Below are 15,885 nucleotides of genomic sequence, written 5' to 3'. Positions count from 1 at the left end.
AATGACAAATATATTTGATAAATACAAATAATATGTAATTATTGTATTTATATATATATATTAATTACAATATTATAATATTGTATGTACAATCAAAATGGAATAAATCAGTACCTTTTCTCCTACGATCAGTCACTGAATAGTTGCCATAATTAAGATTTGTAAATGCAAATCCTAATAACTATAATTCAGTTAAAAAAAAAAATTAACTATTTTATTTTTTATTTTTGAAACTAAACAGTTCACTTTTCTTGGCCGTTAATAAAATCTGTTTTAAACAGTACAATAAAATGAAATTAACTTTTTTTTGTAAAAAAGAAAAGAACAATTATTATTATTGGTCTGAAAGAATTATTGTAGAGTGATATGAACACTGTTAGAAGAATATAAATCACTAAACATACGTAATATATATATATATAATAATATGAACATAAACAAATGGATTTAAGAATTAATAATAATATCCGTTTTACAGATACCATAATATTAGTAACCATTAAAAATACATAACGTATAGAAGTTATTTGTCAAGTGATTCGACTGAATGGCCTAATGAATCTGAAAGTAAATTGTACATCATGCTTTAGTAAACAAATATAATCAAAATTTATGGTTCAAAACTGTCAAGAACTCACTTTGACGATCCATATAGTTGTATCGATGTGGCAAAGGCCTAAAAGCGGAAGACCTTTGAATTGAAGGTGGCGGTGGCGGTGAGTCAGGTGACATTGAGCGATTGATCCGCCTGGACAATGGGATGGGAGATGTGGACGCTTGGCCTAGTGCTCCGAGTGGAGGGAGCCGTTGGTCAGTAGACGCATGGCGTAGAGACGACGGGATCAATGGTGGTGGAGGTTCAAAATCTAACAGGGTGAATTCTGGAGAAACCGTAGGTAACGGAATGTCCAAGAGTTCGTCTTCAAAGTCTTTGGACGAATCAATGCTAGCTGCAAACATAAAATGGTTGTTTTATTATAGCTTGAATGTGGTGCTCAGAAGGTATTGTTTATACAGTGATGTGTTTTAATTTTTTGTAGCAAGTATGTATAGTATATATTATAGTGCGCAACACAAAAAATGACGGTTGACCGCCGTTGTACCCTGGGCTCAACCAGCCTGTACACAATGGTTCTCATTTTACTGTGACCATTATCCGCACCACATGCAGCTGTATCGTGAATAATATCTACAGTACGGTATTGTACAATTTCAAATTTCTGCATCCCCCTTTATTTTTTGTCCATGCATTCATTGAAGAATAATTTTTAAAATATTTTAAAAAGCGCGGCAAATGATTTGATAACCATTATCACGAAAAATTCACTTGGTGCATGACGGTCACCAGCCACTTTTTGTTTAGCGGACTACAGATATAGGTAGTATATATTAATTATATATAAGGCCAAAAAAAGACAAAAGTTCAACACTGAAAATGTACACACTTTTCAATATGAAATAACTATATTTAATAGTTATTCTCTTCAGTACCTTTATTTAATTTGTTTTTAGAATTTTGAGAAAATTTAATTTACACACTTTTTATTGTGGGAAACTCTCCACCAAAATAAAAAAATCACTCACTCGTGCCGTTTTCATGCTTCTTATCCGACATCGTCAGTTTATTTCTAAGTTGAGCAGATTCAAGTTCCATTTCTTTGAGTTTTCTTTCAGATTGCCTAAATGAAATCTAAAAAAATAATATATAATATATATTATTAATCAATATCGTACTTGACCAATGTATTTGGCATCGCAGCAAAAATGTATAAATTAAGTTTGTACTGAGAAGGAAAAACGTTTTCAAGTCATGTACCCAGTAATCGCTCGCTTTTTTTTCTGCAGCCGATAATTGTATTTTATAACTCGCTTCTTGATCGGTTATTTCTTTTTTCAGCGACTGAATTTCCGATCTGTAACAAAAATTATTTATAAATAACAATTAAAAAAAAAAAATAATTTAGCTATTTATACTTGTAGTTCGAGATTTCTTGGTTTAAAAATTCGAGCTGTTCATTAAGATTAGCAGATTCTCCTTCTTTGTTGTTATATAATAATGATTTCTCGTTAATTTGTCTGTAAAATTAAAACATTGGTAATTTAACATATGAAATATCATATTTTCTACCTTACTTCTGATATTCTTTTTCCTGGTCTTTGAAAAATTTAGTAAGAACATTTAATTTGTTTTCGAGTTCGTCGTTTGTTTTGTTCAGTTTTGAATAACTGGCTTTTATATTGGTGATCTCAGTTTTCAAAGTATCAATATGATCTATAAAAGTAAAAAAAAGAACTGTAAAAAAATTTCAGAAAGACAAACATTAACCCATATTTTTTTAACCTGTGAATTGTTGGTTCGACTGAGCATATTCTTCTAATTTACATTTGTACTGTTCGCACATGTGTTTGGCCGATTTTAATTCGGCAGAGGCTTTAATGGAATTCATCATTTTTTTAGCATCGGCAAGATTGAATTTTTGCGACAACATGTCTTCCAAAGAATTTTTGGATAGAGTCACTTCAGATTCGGCTGTTATTAAAGCACTGTTCTTTTTGTCCAGCTCAAATTCCAAAGTTTTTATTTGTTTAATCATTTTTGATTCTTTCAACATGTTTTTAGCTATAATCTAAACAAAGCGTTTAGATGTTTAAATTTTCGATTAACACAAGTTTTAATCACAAATAACAGACAATTATGTATTGTAATAAAAATCAAGAGTGTTTAGCTTAACTCACTTGTTCAAGTTCCGATGAGAGTTTTTCGTTTTCTTCAAACAGTTGGGAATTTTTTTGTGCTAGTTCGTCTGTAGACATTTGGTAATTTTTAATAACCTCACACTTCTTTTCTAATTCCATAGTTTTTTCGAAATTCTAAAAGTTATTTGTAAAATATTTTATTAAAATTTCTAAAACTGGATCAGTTAAATCTGATAAAATATAGAAACAATACCTTTTGAGTTAGTGCTGTAATTAAATTTTCAGATTCTACCAACTTGGCTTTGACTGCATGTAAGTTCTCGTTATTTTTCGTACTCGATTCCAACGCTGAGGACAACAGCGAGTGCATTTCCATACCAGATTCAGTCAGTTCTTCTACTTCTTGTTCGAGATTTTCGATTTTTATAGATTGAGATGAAATAATATCCTATTGAATAAAATATTTCATGAGAAATATGATTGTATACAACTAAAAATAAAAACATTACACACCTCAGATCTTGCCAACTGATCTCTTAGCTCATCAAATTCTGCATTCTTTTCGACCGCCTTAAAAACAAAACAAATAAATATAATAATTTTTAAAAATGTATTTAAACCTGTCATTGAAAGTTTATACTTACAATCGTCGTGCCTTCGGTGTTCTGCTCTTTTAATATACACAGTTCGTTTTCAGCTATCAACAAACTTTGCTCTTTAACTGCTAATAACGTTAACAAGTGGTTTTCATAAGCACCTTTCTACAAAGAAAAATTTAACTTTAACAATAAAAAAAGAAAGTGGTTGAAATAGATTGAACAAGCATTAAGAACTTGTGAAAATCATAACTTGTACAAAAAATGTTCTTTACGTACTTGATATTTGCAATAGCCAACAGTAAATAAAAGTGTTACCACTGCGGCAACAATAAAATATGTCTTAAGATGGTCATTCATTTGCTTGCGATGATTTAAATTTTCCTGAAACACGCAAACAAAATAATAGCAATTAATGTCAAATTCTTTAAAAATAGTTGTTTGATAAAAAAAAAAATGTTTTCAACAATTAAGTATTTTGTCCAGAAAATAAATTCTAAGTTGTCAGTTGAAAAGTAAATTAAAAAAGTTTAGTTTTTGCGCCATTGAGATTCATCATACTAGATACTTAGTTGGTAAAGGTTGAAGTAACAAGTAAAGTTAAACTTACTTCGTTACCAAAATCATCACAAGAAAAAATTTCGATTTGGTTATCTGCAAGCAAAAATTACAACATGGATTCCTTAAAGTTTCAAATAACTCAAGTATTAGGTGAAAAACTCACCGTTAAAACTATTCGAGTTACTAAAAATATTTGAAATAAACTCGACTGTGTTTGTCGTAGGTGAAGATAACCACTGCTGAATGTAATCCATAAAGTTCCACTCATCTGTATGGGTTTCAATAATTTCATTCATTGACTTATCTTCTTTTTCTACCTTTTCAATGGTATAAGCAGCATCATTGGCGTGAACAGAATCGTCCTGACCACTAGTAGGAACAGTCTGTGCAACGGTTTTAACGTCTTGTTTAAGAACTTCGTTTGACATACAACTAATCCCGCTACAACTGTCAGGGTGACCAAAAGATGACACAAAGCTACCTCGATCAATTTTCTTAACTATCAATTCAGGGTCAACTGCATTTTTTATAGCTTTATGTTGATACTGATAAGAAGAACTAAGACCATTTTGACTGACCGTTGAATGGGGGCAATCAGTGACTGAGTTACATTCGGCCTGCACATCTACTGGCGTTTCGCGATCTTTATTTTGAACATTTCCAATGTTTTCCGTTTCAATTATTACCGGATTGTCCAAAGACTTTTGGTACGGACTCACATAATCTTTTTTATTTGTTTCAATTGATGGTACTTCTACTGAACTATCAAAAGTTGTATTGTTTTCATCACTCGTATTGTAGGTATCTGTACTATTTAAATCTAAACTTGTAATTTGATTATTTTGTATGTTTATTTGTTCTTGTTCTTTAGTTTTGGTTGATTGGTTATGAAAAAGAACATTTTTGGTTAATACATCATCCAATTTTTCGTTTGAAGCATTTATTGGAACTTTTTGTACTTTAGTAGCGACTGTTTCTTCATTTGAAGTATTTGTCTTTTCTTGCAATTGATTTTCATTCAATTGTGGTGCAGTATTTTCAGTCAGCTCATCTTTTAAATCAGTTTCATTAAAGCTCGTAGTATTAGGTTTTTCCTCGTTAACAATATTTGTCCCCTCTCGTATTGTTATACCGTTAATTTGAGGTAAAGTATTGCTGCTGCTTGATTTGTCTATTGAATAGATTTCATTTGGGCTTGTAGCACCGATAGCTTGAGGAAAAATTTCGCCGTTCTGTTCATTTATTAAATCTATTTCATTCGGGATCTTAGTACTAGATTTTTCCAGGTTAGCATTTGGCATGTCGGGTGTTGCAGTAGGTGCAATACTCTCATTCTGTTTATCTTTCAAATCAGTTTCATTGAGGCTAATAGTATTAGTTTCTTTTGGGTTAGCAGTAATTAGCACATCAGATGCTTGTGCAGCAACGTTCATTGACGGGTTACTTTGAAACTGCTGATTGCCGTCCTTTCCTTCTATAGGTAATGTCTTCTCCATTTTGTTTGAACAGTCGCCTAAAGAACATTCTTTATTTACACTTGTCTCTAAAGTGGACTTATCAGGTAATTCTAACGGGTCAGTAGTTTCTGGTCCGTCAGTGCCGTCGGATAGCAAGGAGTTCAAATCTTGTTCGTTTTCATTGTCATTATTGTCAATGCTGTCGCTGTTTTCCGGAATTTCTTTTTGAGCTTCTAATGGACTGAACGTCGGTTGATTATCAAACTTTTTTTCTTCTGATAAACCAACAGATTCACTTGGTACATTCTTTTCAACTACTGCAGCAATATTCTTCATTGTCGAAACATTAAGTTCATCAGTAGTAATTGACGTGTCGTCTAAGCTATGGTCTACATTTATATTTTCCGATTCAGAGATATTGAGCAATGTACTTGGGACATCATCTTTATTTTCTTCAAACATATTAATATCATGTACATTGTCAGTATGTTCGCTAGGTGTATTGATAGAATCTAATTTCTTAATGGGATTTTTCAATTCATCTTCAACATTTGTACCAATGGTTTGAGATGTCAAGTTGTTTACAATATCGGATTGTGTCCCGTCATTATTATTTTTTTCTTTATATTGACAGATATTACGAGTATTCTTATTAATTTTAACTTTGTGATTGAAGCCTCGTTCTGAGAATGTTGTTATTCTTAAATCGTTTCTTGGTATAATATTAAAATTATTCTGAAACATGCAATTTATAGTTAAGTAAATTTAAATGGCTAAAAATAATAATAATTAAAAAGTTACATTTTACTCAAAACTGAATTTGATAATAACACTCTGTTGATTATAAGCTTATTTATTTTATTTTTTTTTTTACCTTGATCTTTACCAAAAAACTGTTTTCATTAAAACCCACTACATCGGTAATATTCTTTTTGGTATGTCTATTCAATAATTTTGATTCTAAAAACAAATAAATAAAAAATACAACTTTCATTGATATATCAAACAATATTATTGAAAAAAAATTGAATACAAACTCAATCATGTACTCGGAACAATTAACACTATATATTATACAAAAAAACACTTATGATTGTATTCTTCAAATCGTTGTTAAAATTTTATGTATAACTTATGAATTGTTTTTATAATTTCCAATTCTGATAGAATGTAGATAATATTTGGACAATCAGATTTGTACAAGAATAAAATTAATGTTCATAATAGATAATATATAACGTCTGTTGATTGTTATTAAAAATATAAAGTAAAATTCTGAAAAATACTGAGAGCAACATACAAGTTAACATGCCTATATGTAGAAAATAAATTATAAGTCAATACAAAATAAAAAATACCTTTTTTTCTGACTGTTCCGTGTACATTATTGTGATCGAACGAACTAAGGTAAAATCTTACTCACCAGGTGATATGGTTTCACATAAAGAATCTTTACATGTAAATTCGACTACTTGATTCGGATCACACAGTTCTGCTCTCACATTGGTGTACAACGTCAAAGAAATCGCGATTATTTTTAACACAAACATTTCGGAAGACACTTAAGTCATCTGAATAGATAGTAATTATAAAACGAACAAAAAGTATAAAAATACGTATTATAAAATAATATGAATAAATAAAAATACGTAACTTTTACTGCAAAAAAAAAAAGTTACATTAAACATCTACTTTATGCCAACACGTACGTAATATCGTTGAAAAATAATAAATATTACCGTCCTCAATAGTAATAATGATGATGATAATATAATGAAAGTTTTGAAAATAGTGATAACAGCGCTTGATATTGATAACACTATCTACATAGCAAACACGTTGGCAAACAGCTGTTTTGCCAAACGTGTACCGGTTAAAATACGTGGTAAAATTTAAAATCGTTTTGAATTAAATATTCTTAATATACTTAAATATAAATAATAATATTAATGTTCTAGTCTTTTACTTTACTATTTACCACCAAACCTAAAAACAAAGGCTCAGGAAATATAAAATTTAATTTATAAATTGCTGTGGAAAGTATAAGTTATTAAATATTAATATTAAATATTTCAAAAGTTAATATAACGGATATAGTTGTTTATTGTTAAAAAAAAATAACTTTTCTTAAGTTTTAGAAATCATTTAAGATACATTAAGATGTATTATAAAACAATAGTTTTAGAGTTCAGACTCGTAAGTTAAACTGCAGATCATGTAAGTTTGACCTTTTTTTGGAAAACAAAATATTAAATATATCAACATTTTATTTTGGAATTTTTCACTAAATCCTAATCTGGATTTATAATTTATCCATCGCGTCTATTATTTTTTAATTCGCCTTCTTATTTATAAAAAAAAAACAGTTGCTTGGTACTTTCAACGTGGTGTTTGGTTAAAAAGAAAAATTTTTTATTTAAAAAAAAACTTTAAAAAATCCTAATTTTTTAAACGTACAAACCACGTTGAAAATACCTCAAAACTATGTTTTTTACGTCATACGGTTAGGTTGTATAACTGAATGTGGTTCTCCAATGATTCAAACAAAGTGCCCTGAATGTCAAGTAAATATTGGTCGAGGTGCTATAAATATATCAACAGACGAAATGGCTACTCAACATCAAGTATAAATTCAACAGTGTGACAATTTTTTTATTGCTTTTACAAACTTTTGTTGTCAACTTCTGTTTGATGTTTTTTTTTTTATATTTTTCTATTAAGTTGTTTTTTTAATCGTTATGATGATTTTTAATTTTAGTTTTAGTTATTTTATTGCTATATTTTTTTAAGTCGATTATTAACAATAACTGATGGTTTATATTACAGTTTATTATATTTATACTATAGTACATTTTTATACTTTATTATATGTTAACAGAAATATGTATTTTTTAAATTTATTGCTGGGATAAATAGGTTTAATGGTTTTTTATATCAAGTTTTGTGATACATTTTTTCTACGCTTTTGTTACATTTCCCAGTTCAATGAGTTCTAATAATCATTTAAATATGTAAGTTATCAACATAATATACCTACATTGTTTGTGAATATTTGCATTATTTATCATAAACAGAGAAATGTAATTCTTTTTTTTTTTTTATTGTTAATTGTTTGAATTACATTTTACTTATATTTTTTTTGTAACCATTCTGGTGATTTTTTATACATTATTACGTTATATTTTTTTTAAGTCTGGTGTACGTTAGAAATATGTAACTGATGTTTATTATACTGTAATACGTTTTTATATTTTATCATACATTAAAGGAAAAATACATTTTTATTTGTAGCAGGGATAAATTGCTTATGTTTTTTTTTATCAAGGTTTGTGATACATTTTTTCTATACTTTTGTTATATTTCTTAGTTCAATCATCAATGAATTATTATCCTTCTATTTATTTTAAGTTATTGATAACTTACATTCGTTTGTGAAGATTTGGTTTACTTATCATAAGCTGAGAAATATAATTATTTTTTCTTTAATGTTAATTGTTAAAATTATAAGAATTAATAACATTTACAAGGGTAATCTGATAACATGCACATTTATTTAAAACTTTCTAAATAGTTATTCATTTTTTTTTCTTCAAACAATTGTACGAAGTTTTAGTTTCTACTGACCACGACAATGGTAGAAATATGTTGCATCATTCAGTAATAAGAATTAATAGTAACTTAATTACTAATTGTACCATTAGTACTATTACTACTTTAACTGTAGTAGAAATGCAATGAGGCTACATGTACTGTGTTCATTGTTTTACGCTTTAAGGGGGTTCAAACGTTTTATTTGCTATGGTTTAAAAATAAAAAAATTCACAATAAACACATTTAGGCCAAAAATATACATGCTGTACATTTTGTAATTAATTTGTTGAATTTTTTTAGCATATCAGTAAGAATGTTTTACTAAGCGAAATTCACACCCGAAACGCAGGCTTTGCCCGGCCGGTGTCCGAAGACATTGGTCGGTAGTTGTCGTGTGCGTATTTATATTATGTGCGCTTTGGATGACTTAGGCATTGATTAAATATACAATTGTATATTTAATCAATGACTTAGGTCTTAGATCACATGCGAGAAGTTCGCTGTTCGTCACAACTACCGGGATCTGGCGATCTGACCACGTGTTGAGGCGGTATCGATGCCGACAGCTAGGTTGCGCGAGCTGTGGCGCCTCGTATGCATCCGCCACAGTGCTTTATGTGGGGCCCGTAGCCCGCCACAGCTATATGGCCGAATTTCTGTCGTTATCAGTCCGTTGTTAACAGTTGTGATAAATGATAACGTCTCGAAAATAAAAATAATGTTTTGCTTTTGCATGTGTTCACGCGTGATAAGGTTAAGGAGGAAAAAGTAATAAAAAAGTGAAACTGTTGACGCGCCGTTTGTTAATAGATATCAGGTAATACGGCAATGGGCGGTAAGCGGCCTTCGAATATAAATTTCGTCGATTCTCTACAACAGGTCTGGTGTATGCGTGTTACTGTTTTTGTTTTGGTGTTGGTCGTAAGTAAGAAAAAAAAACTAACCAACTAAAATAGTTTAAAATAAAATCGTTCATCGAACCGACATGACAAAATATGTGCCAATGTTGTTGTGTCTGTGTCCAGTCAATTCGTGAAACAAGTGCACGCGGTGGTGTCTCAACGCAACACTTGAATACATCGATTTGTGCGATTTCTTGGCACGACCGACGTCCACTGTCGAGATGACCGATAACAAGAAACCGTCACCAATGGTCATCGGCTACTGGATGTCGGACCGAAAGAGCCAGAAGCTCAACTGGGTCGAATTCGGTAAAGTGTGCAGGTAAATTTCCACATTTCAACCATTCCAACATTTATTATAATTTAGGGTATTAAAAAAAAAAAAAACGCACTACCCCACTTTTTTAGAGGAACTCATTTAATAATCAAATACTATTATTGTGGATATATTTGTTATTTTTATTGGTAACCATAAATCGGGCTGTTATGTTGGAAACCTATTGTACTGGAAGTACAATAGGTTTAACTTGTATCGGCCCTAGCTTAATAATGTCTAATGTCTAAACTCCATTAGTAAATACTAGTGATACACGGTAAAATATAATTTTGTTTTATAAAAATACAAAGCTGAGGAAAAAATTGGTTCATTTCAAATGTTTATTCCTTGTTTAAAATCTAAAATCTACTCAGAGATGATGTTTGTTAGTTATAAAAACAATATTTGATGACTAATATAGTATTATCTGACATTGCTAACGCATTTGCGTTTATCTATATTGTCAAGAAATTAATAACTGCTATTGTATCTGCTCTATTGCTAAAAATAAAATTTTAAGCACATATTTGATTTTACAATGTTTTCCTCGTTGTTCAATACTTCTATTTAGATACGCATCAAAGCATTTATTAATATTAAATAATAATAATATAATTACTTAAATTAATTTATAATAATTCCTGTGACCTGTGCTGGTTTTTTTTATTTTGTCTATAATAAATTGTAAATTGTAGTGATGAAAGTAAGCTATTTCGTAAAGTCTGCTTTTATATGTCATAAAAAATGTGTTATTTTATTCAATGCGATAAATACCCAAATGTGTTTTTTTTAAATAAATTTGAACCAATCTAATCTTTATTAGTTAATACAATTATTGTTAAAACAACAAAAATCAATTGTGTCAATTTTATGTTGCAGAAAACATGGATATGAACTTGTAAAAGTAAGTGGTTTTTATTTCGAGAACTGTTATTTTTTTTAAATTTTAATTACTTGATAAAATATTCATTTACATAATTTGATTAAAAAATGTATCATAGTTATCAAATTACTTATCTTTAATATTAATTACTTAATAAAATATCTCTAATAATAATTAACAGGTATTAAAAATAATAAAATATTATATTATTTATGAAAATCTCAAAAGTCTATTCTTGTGTGTTATTATAATATTTACGCTATTAATTAAAAACTGTGCAAGAAGAGTAGTTCTAAAATAACTTTTTATTTTATTTTTATTTTTATAGTTGGACCTGGATAAACCGTTAGAAAACCAAGGACCTTTTGCCGTAATCCTACACAAGTTGACGGAAATAATTGCTAGAAAAGATGAACAAGTAAAGAATATTTTATCATTATTATTATTTATCGTTTACGGTATGTTTGGTTTTATTTTTTAACTGTCTACAGGCTGTACAAATCATCGGTAGGATCGAGCAGTATATTAAGAATCATCCAAAAGTACTGATCATTGATCCGTTAGACAGTGTACGTACCCTGCTCGATCGTTTCAAAACATATAGTGTCGTGTTGAACACCAGCCTGAACAATATTGGTACACCAATATACAATTATTATTGCGTAACTAGGTATTTTTAGTTAAATTAATTCGGCTCACTAGTCAGTAAATATAAATAGGTAATGCACTCGGACATTAACCCAAGTGCTTTTCATGCTAATCGGCCTAATTACGATAGTTATTATAATATGTAACATTTTATTTACGTAAATTATGATCTCAACTTAAAATAATTCTAATTTATTGTCTGAATCGGTTTAAAGCATTGACTTTGAATTATACATCTGATGCATGAAGGACAGACTTTTGTTTTTTTTTCTCGATGAAATAATTCTTTTTAAACAGTAGACCAACTAAACATTTTTTTTTTAATTTGGCAATATTCCCTGTTAATAAGACAATTTTCTAAATCACAATATTTAAACTTTTTGCTGGCTCAGTCCCAATCGCAATTTTATAATTTGTCATTATGTCATATTGCCAAGATTTTGTAGGTGGTATGAGCAGCCTTGCACTTTATTTTGGTTCATTGCCACATATGTTATTCGATATTCCATTTTTTTTTTTTTTTTTTTGTAATACATAATTTTAGTTTTGATGCAGTTAATAATATTGTAAACAATTTTAAATAACGATTGGGGTTTTTTACACCAATTGTATTTATTATTTATGTTTTTATTTTAAATATTTATTTAAATAATGCTTAGGTTTGGATTCAACTTGAGTTAATTATTTTACAAATTATTCTGTTTATGAATTTATAACTATTTAGTCAAGTATGATTTTACGAATTGCTCTAGTTTTTTTTTAAATTAACATCACTTGCTAAAAATTGTATTTATCAATAAAAAAAAAAAAAGGAGAAGAGGAATACTTTTTATTTTAAGTTTGATTTATTTATTTTTAATCTGGGTGTTAAATTTCGCAGTATATGGCTTGTTTTTTATTGTTGCCAAATACTAAAGTTTTGATTATTTTTTTTTTTACTTATAAATTAGGTTATGTATTAAAAATTAAGATGGCGAGTGGCCGAGGGTCATTTATTAGGCGAGAAAAACTGTTAAGAGAAAATGAGCAGCCGTCTCTCCTACCATTAACTTCATTTAAAAATTTTAACATTATTACAAAAGTGATCACTATGTTATAGTACTTTTTTTTTTCTTTTGTCATCAGTTTTAAGTTCTAATTCCAATTTATTTAAACCTCCCAACAAAAACCAATTTGTGTACATTTTATATATTATATTTTATTTTTAAATAATTTAAATTAATGTATATTATTTTAATTTATGTTTATCATAGATGTGTTTACACCAACTTTTGTGGAAATTCTGTCTAACAATGTGGAAGAAAACATAAAAAAGCTGAAAAATGCTGGCGTTACTTTCCCATTTAGTAAGCTTTTTATAAAAACATTTCTTATGAGTTATGATGCATTTAATATAATGGTTATTGGAATAATGGCTATTTTTTTTATTGTAGTATGCAAGCCGTACGTAGCTCAAGGTACAACATACTGTCACCAGGTAAGATATGCCTGTTATAATAATTTTGACAAATCTGAGTAACGAAGCGGCATAGGAGATGATGAAACAATGTCAATCCACTTAATTTATTTTGAAATATTTACACTTAATATTTTTCAATCATCTTTCCGACTGACTCATGCCTCGCTACTGATCAATTTTGATTTGACTGCATTTAGAGTGTTTCTATTTTTATTTTTCAGATGTCTGTGATTTTTAATGAATGCGGCGTGGCCGATTGTAAGCCGCCTTGTGTGGCCCAATCATTTATTAACCACAACGCTGTGTTGTACAAAATATATGTCGTCGGAGATCATTACCAGGTGGTGGAACGACCGTCATTAAAAAACTTCTATCCTTCAAATGGTAATTTCTTTGACCAGTTAGTTGCTCTCCGTTAAATTGTTACTATTTAAAATTACAATTGAACTATAATTGAGAACTACATTATATCAATGAAATTTGAGTGTAATAATAATTTATTTACATATAAAAATGTTTATATAACTATAAACATGTATGTTACACCTAATTTCTTTCACCATAAACAACAGTGGTGTCGATAATTGGGTGAAATCTAGTACCTTTTTGAAATTATTAATAACAAGTTATTTATGATAAAATATAAATTGATATGTTTAATAAAAATTTAATCATAATTGAGTATTTTAAAATTAGTGGTTATTTGTTAGTTATTTAAATAAAAAATGGCCATGATTAAGAATGGGTTATTTAAAAACTGAAAAATGTTTTAACTTTGTTTATTGATTTTTACAAGTCAGAATTTCCAAACTAAATCTAACTAATTGCCAGATAACAATTAACTCATTGTTGTTATTATTGCTTTGCAGAGGATAAAAAAACAATAACATTTGACAGTCATTCTGTGTCAAAATCGGATTCGAGTAGTGAGCTCAGCGTCTTAGACCCGTCAGAAAGTGCCAAACCGTCCAACATAGATCCAATCAAATTGCACAGTATCGTAAAAACAATAAGTAGTTACCTGAACATGTCTCTCTACGGTATTGATATTGTAGTCGAAAATAACACTAATCGGCATGCAATCATTGATATCAACGCTTACCCCGGTAAATTCCTATAATAAAAATAATTTTAAGCTTAATATAATAGTGGTCTTCTTTTTTCGGTAACGTCATTTATACATTTTGCTTTTGTTTAGGCTATGATGGGTTTCCGGATTTCTTCGGCAAACTTATAGACTGCGTCATGACTCGTCTTGCTCAATCGCCATGCAATAACAAAACATATTTCGAAGATTCTGGTTTCGATACGAGCGATTCAAGCGATGAAAAGAAATCTCGTGCCAAGTTGGTTTCGATGCACTAACATTACAGTTAAAACTTTGATCAATTATAAAATTCATCTAAGAAATAACATACAAAAATTGTATAAATCATGTTGTTTATGTATACATTTAATATTTTGTCAATCTGATTTTTGAAAACAATATTTCGTAAGAAAAAATTATATTGTATTTGTTTTTATTACCCTTTTTTATTATTATTAATATTGTTCTAGTATCTATTTTTATGCGTTTTAAAATTATTTTTTGTTTTAACAATCTGGACTGTTCATGCTACAGAACACCAAGATCAAAATTTTCGTACTAAAATTAATATATAAATAAAAATATTTTTATATGTTTATTTTAAAATAAAATAATAATGAAAAAAAAAAGAATTTGTAATATTTTTTTTTACATCACCTATACGTTAATAGCTTAAAAAATTCTACTCCTTGCCAGTCTATCTTTGAATGGCTATTATGCAATTAATGTAATTGTAAAATATTGTAAAACCTTTTGCTTTACCTACAGGTCACGTGAAACTTGTGGAAATGCCAAATGCGTTTCCAAATACAGCAAAGGAAAGGAAAGAGGGGCGTCCCAAATGGCTTAAAAATAAAACCCGGGCGAGTGTTACAGTTCTTTGACGACCTATTATGTAATTTTCACGTGCAAAAAGTTATTGAAAAAAAAAAAATTTAAATATAAGTTCAAACAAAACAATCCATTATATTACCTATTTCAAAAATCGTGTCTCGAAGAATGGGTGTCAAATCATATAACATATTATAAACATTTAATAATTATAACATTTAATATAAAAAATGTATTAAATTTGTATTGTATTAAAATATGTACATTGTGTTTGTTATTTTAGATTTGATTCAGGCGAGTCAAAAATAAACTCGAAGAAATGTAATTGCTCAACTCGGAAATAAATTGAGTGAAGATATCGTCTTGTAAACTTGCACCATAAATATTTCACGTTAAGAACTGTTTAAAACTTTTTTTAGACAATCCATAGTGTTGTATCTATGCGGCAAAGACTCAAAAACACAGTTGGAGGACATTACTAGTTTCTAAAAATGTTTGCTTCGGTGAAAAGATACCTAAACGAATTATAATTAGACACCTAATTCTAAACGTTTGATTGATAAACCGAATAATCCAGAAAATCCGGCTATGAATTTGTCTGATTTCAGAGACCAGAGTTAAAGCGTGGCCAACTATGTAATGTGAAATATAATGACATAGAATTACATCTATACCGAGCTGTTGTATTCTTATTAAGCTTAAGAACCGACATATAGTTTATTAAATGGCCTCACCGAGGAAAAATGTTGACCTGTTTCGATTGTTGGCGGCATACTTACTATACTAAAATTATTTCATATACAAAAAAAAAAAATGCTTTTATATAAAAATGAAAGTAGGTACTAAGTAGCTATCTA

At 29.0% G+C, this 15,885-nt stretch overlaps 2 protein-coding genes across 2 annotated transcripts; one reads left to right on the top strand and one right to left on the bottom strand.

The window, feature by feature from the left end:
- Positions 1–312: 312 nt before the first annotated feature.
- Positions 313–7,048, bottom strand: LOC126834383 (interaptin-like). Its single transcript, XM_050566252.1, has 16 exons — positions 6,735–7,048; positions 6,186–6,271; positions 4,018–6,046; positions 3,904–3,947; positions 3,573–3,677; positions 3,342–3,458; positions 3,211–3,267; positions 2,951–3,145; positions 2,737–2,871; positions 2,342–2,627; positions 2,134–2,272; positions 1,975–2,076; positions 1,817–1,913; positions 1,585–1,690; positions 639–950; positions 313–561 (listed from the first exon to the last, which is right to left on the bottom strand). The coding sequence occupies exons 1-16, from the start codon at positions 6,859–6,861 to the stop codon at positions 524–526; spliced, it is 3,975 nt and encodes a 1,324-aa protein (XP_050422209.1). The 5' UTR covers positions 6,862–7,048; the 3' UTR covers positions 313–523.
- A 2,588-nt stretch (positions 7,049–9,636) lies between these two features.
- LOC126834395 (inositol-tetrakisphosphate 1-kinase-like) lies at positions 9,637–14,739 on the top strand. The gene is made up of 9 exons (XM_050566281.1): positions 9,637–10,126; positions 11,000–11,024; positions 11,332–11,421; positions 11,495–11,639; positions 12,905–12,997; positions 13,085–13,128; positions 13,332–13,494; positions 13,980–14,216; positions 14,309–14,739. Exons 1-9 carry the CDS (start codon positions 10,026–10,028, stop codon positions 14,473–14,475), a joined length of 1,065 nt encoding a protein of 354 aa, XP_050422238.1. The 5' UTR covers positions 9,637–10,025; the 3' UTR covers positions 14,476–14,739.
- Positions 14,740–15,885: the final 1,146 nt, after the last annotated feature.

Source organism: Adelges cooleyi, unplaced genomic scaffold (assembly GCF_023614345.1).
Source record: "Adelges cooleyi isolate 19-005CV unplaced genomic scaffold, UGA_ACOO_1.1 ACOO_flye_CR_arks_rails_tigmint_CR_PRNA_21, whole genome shotgun sequence".
NCBI lineage: Eukaryota > Metazoa > Arthropoda > Insecta > Hemiptera > Adelgidae > Adelges > Adelges cooleyi.
The sequence above is the reverse complement of the archived record's forward strand: the minus strand, read 5'-3'. Positions and strand labels throughout refer to the sequence as shown.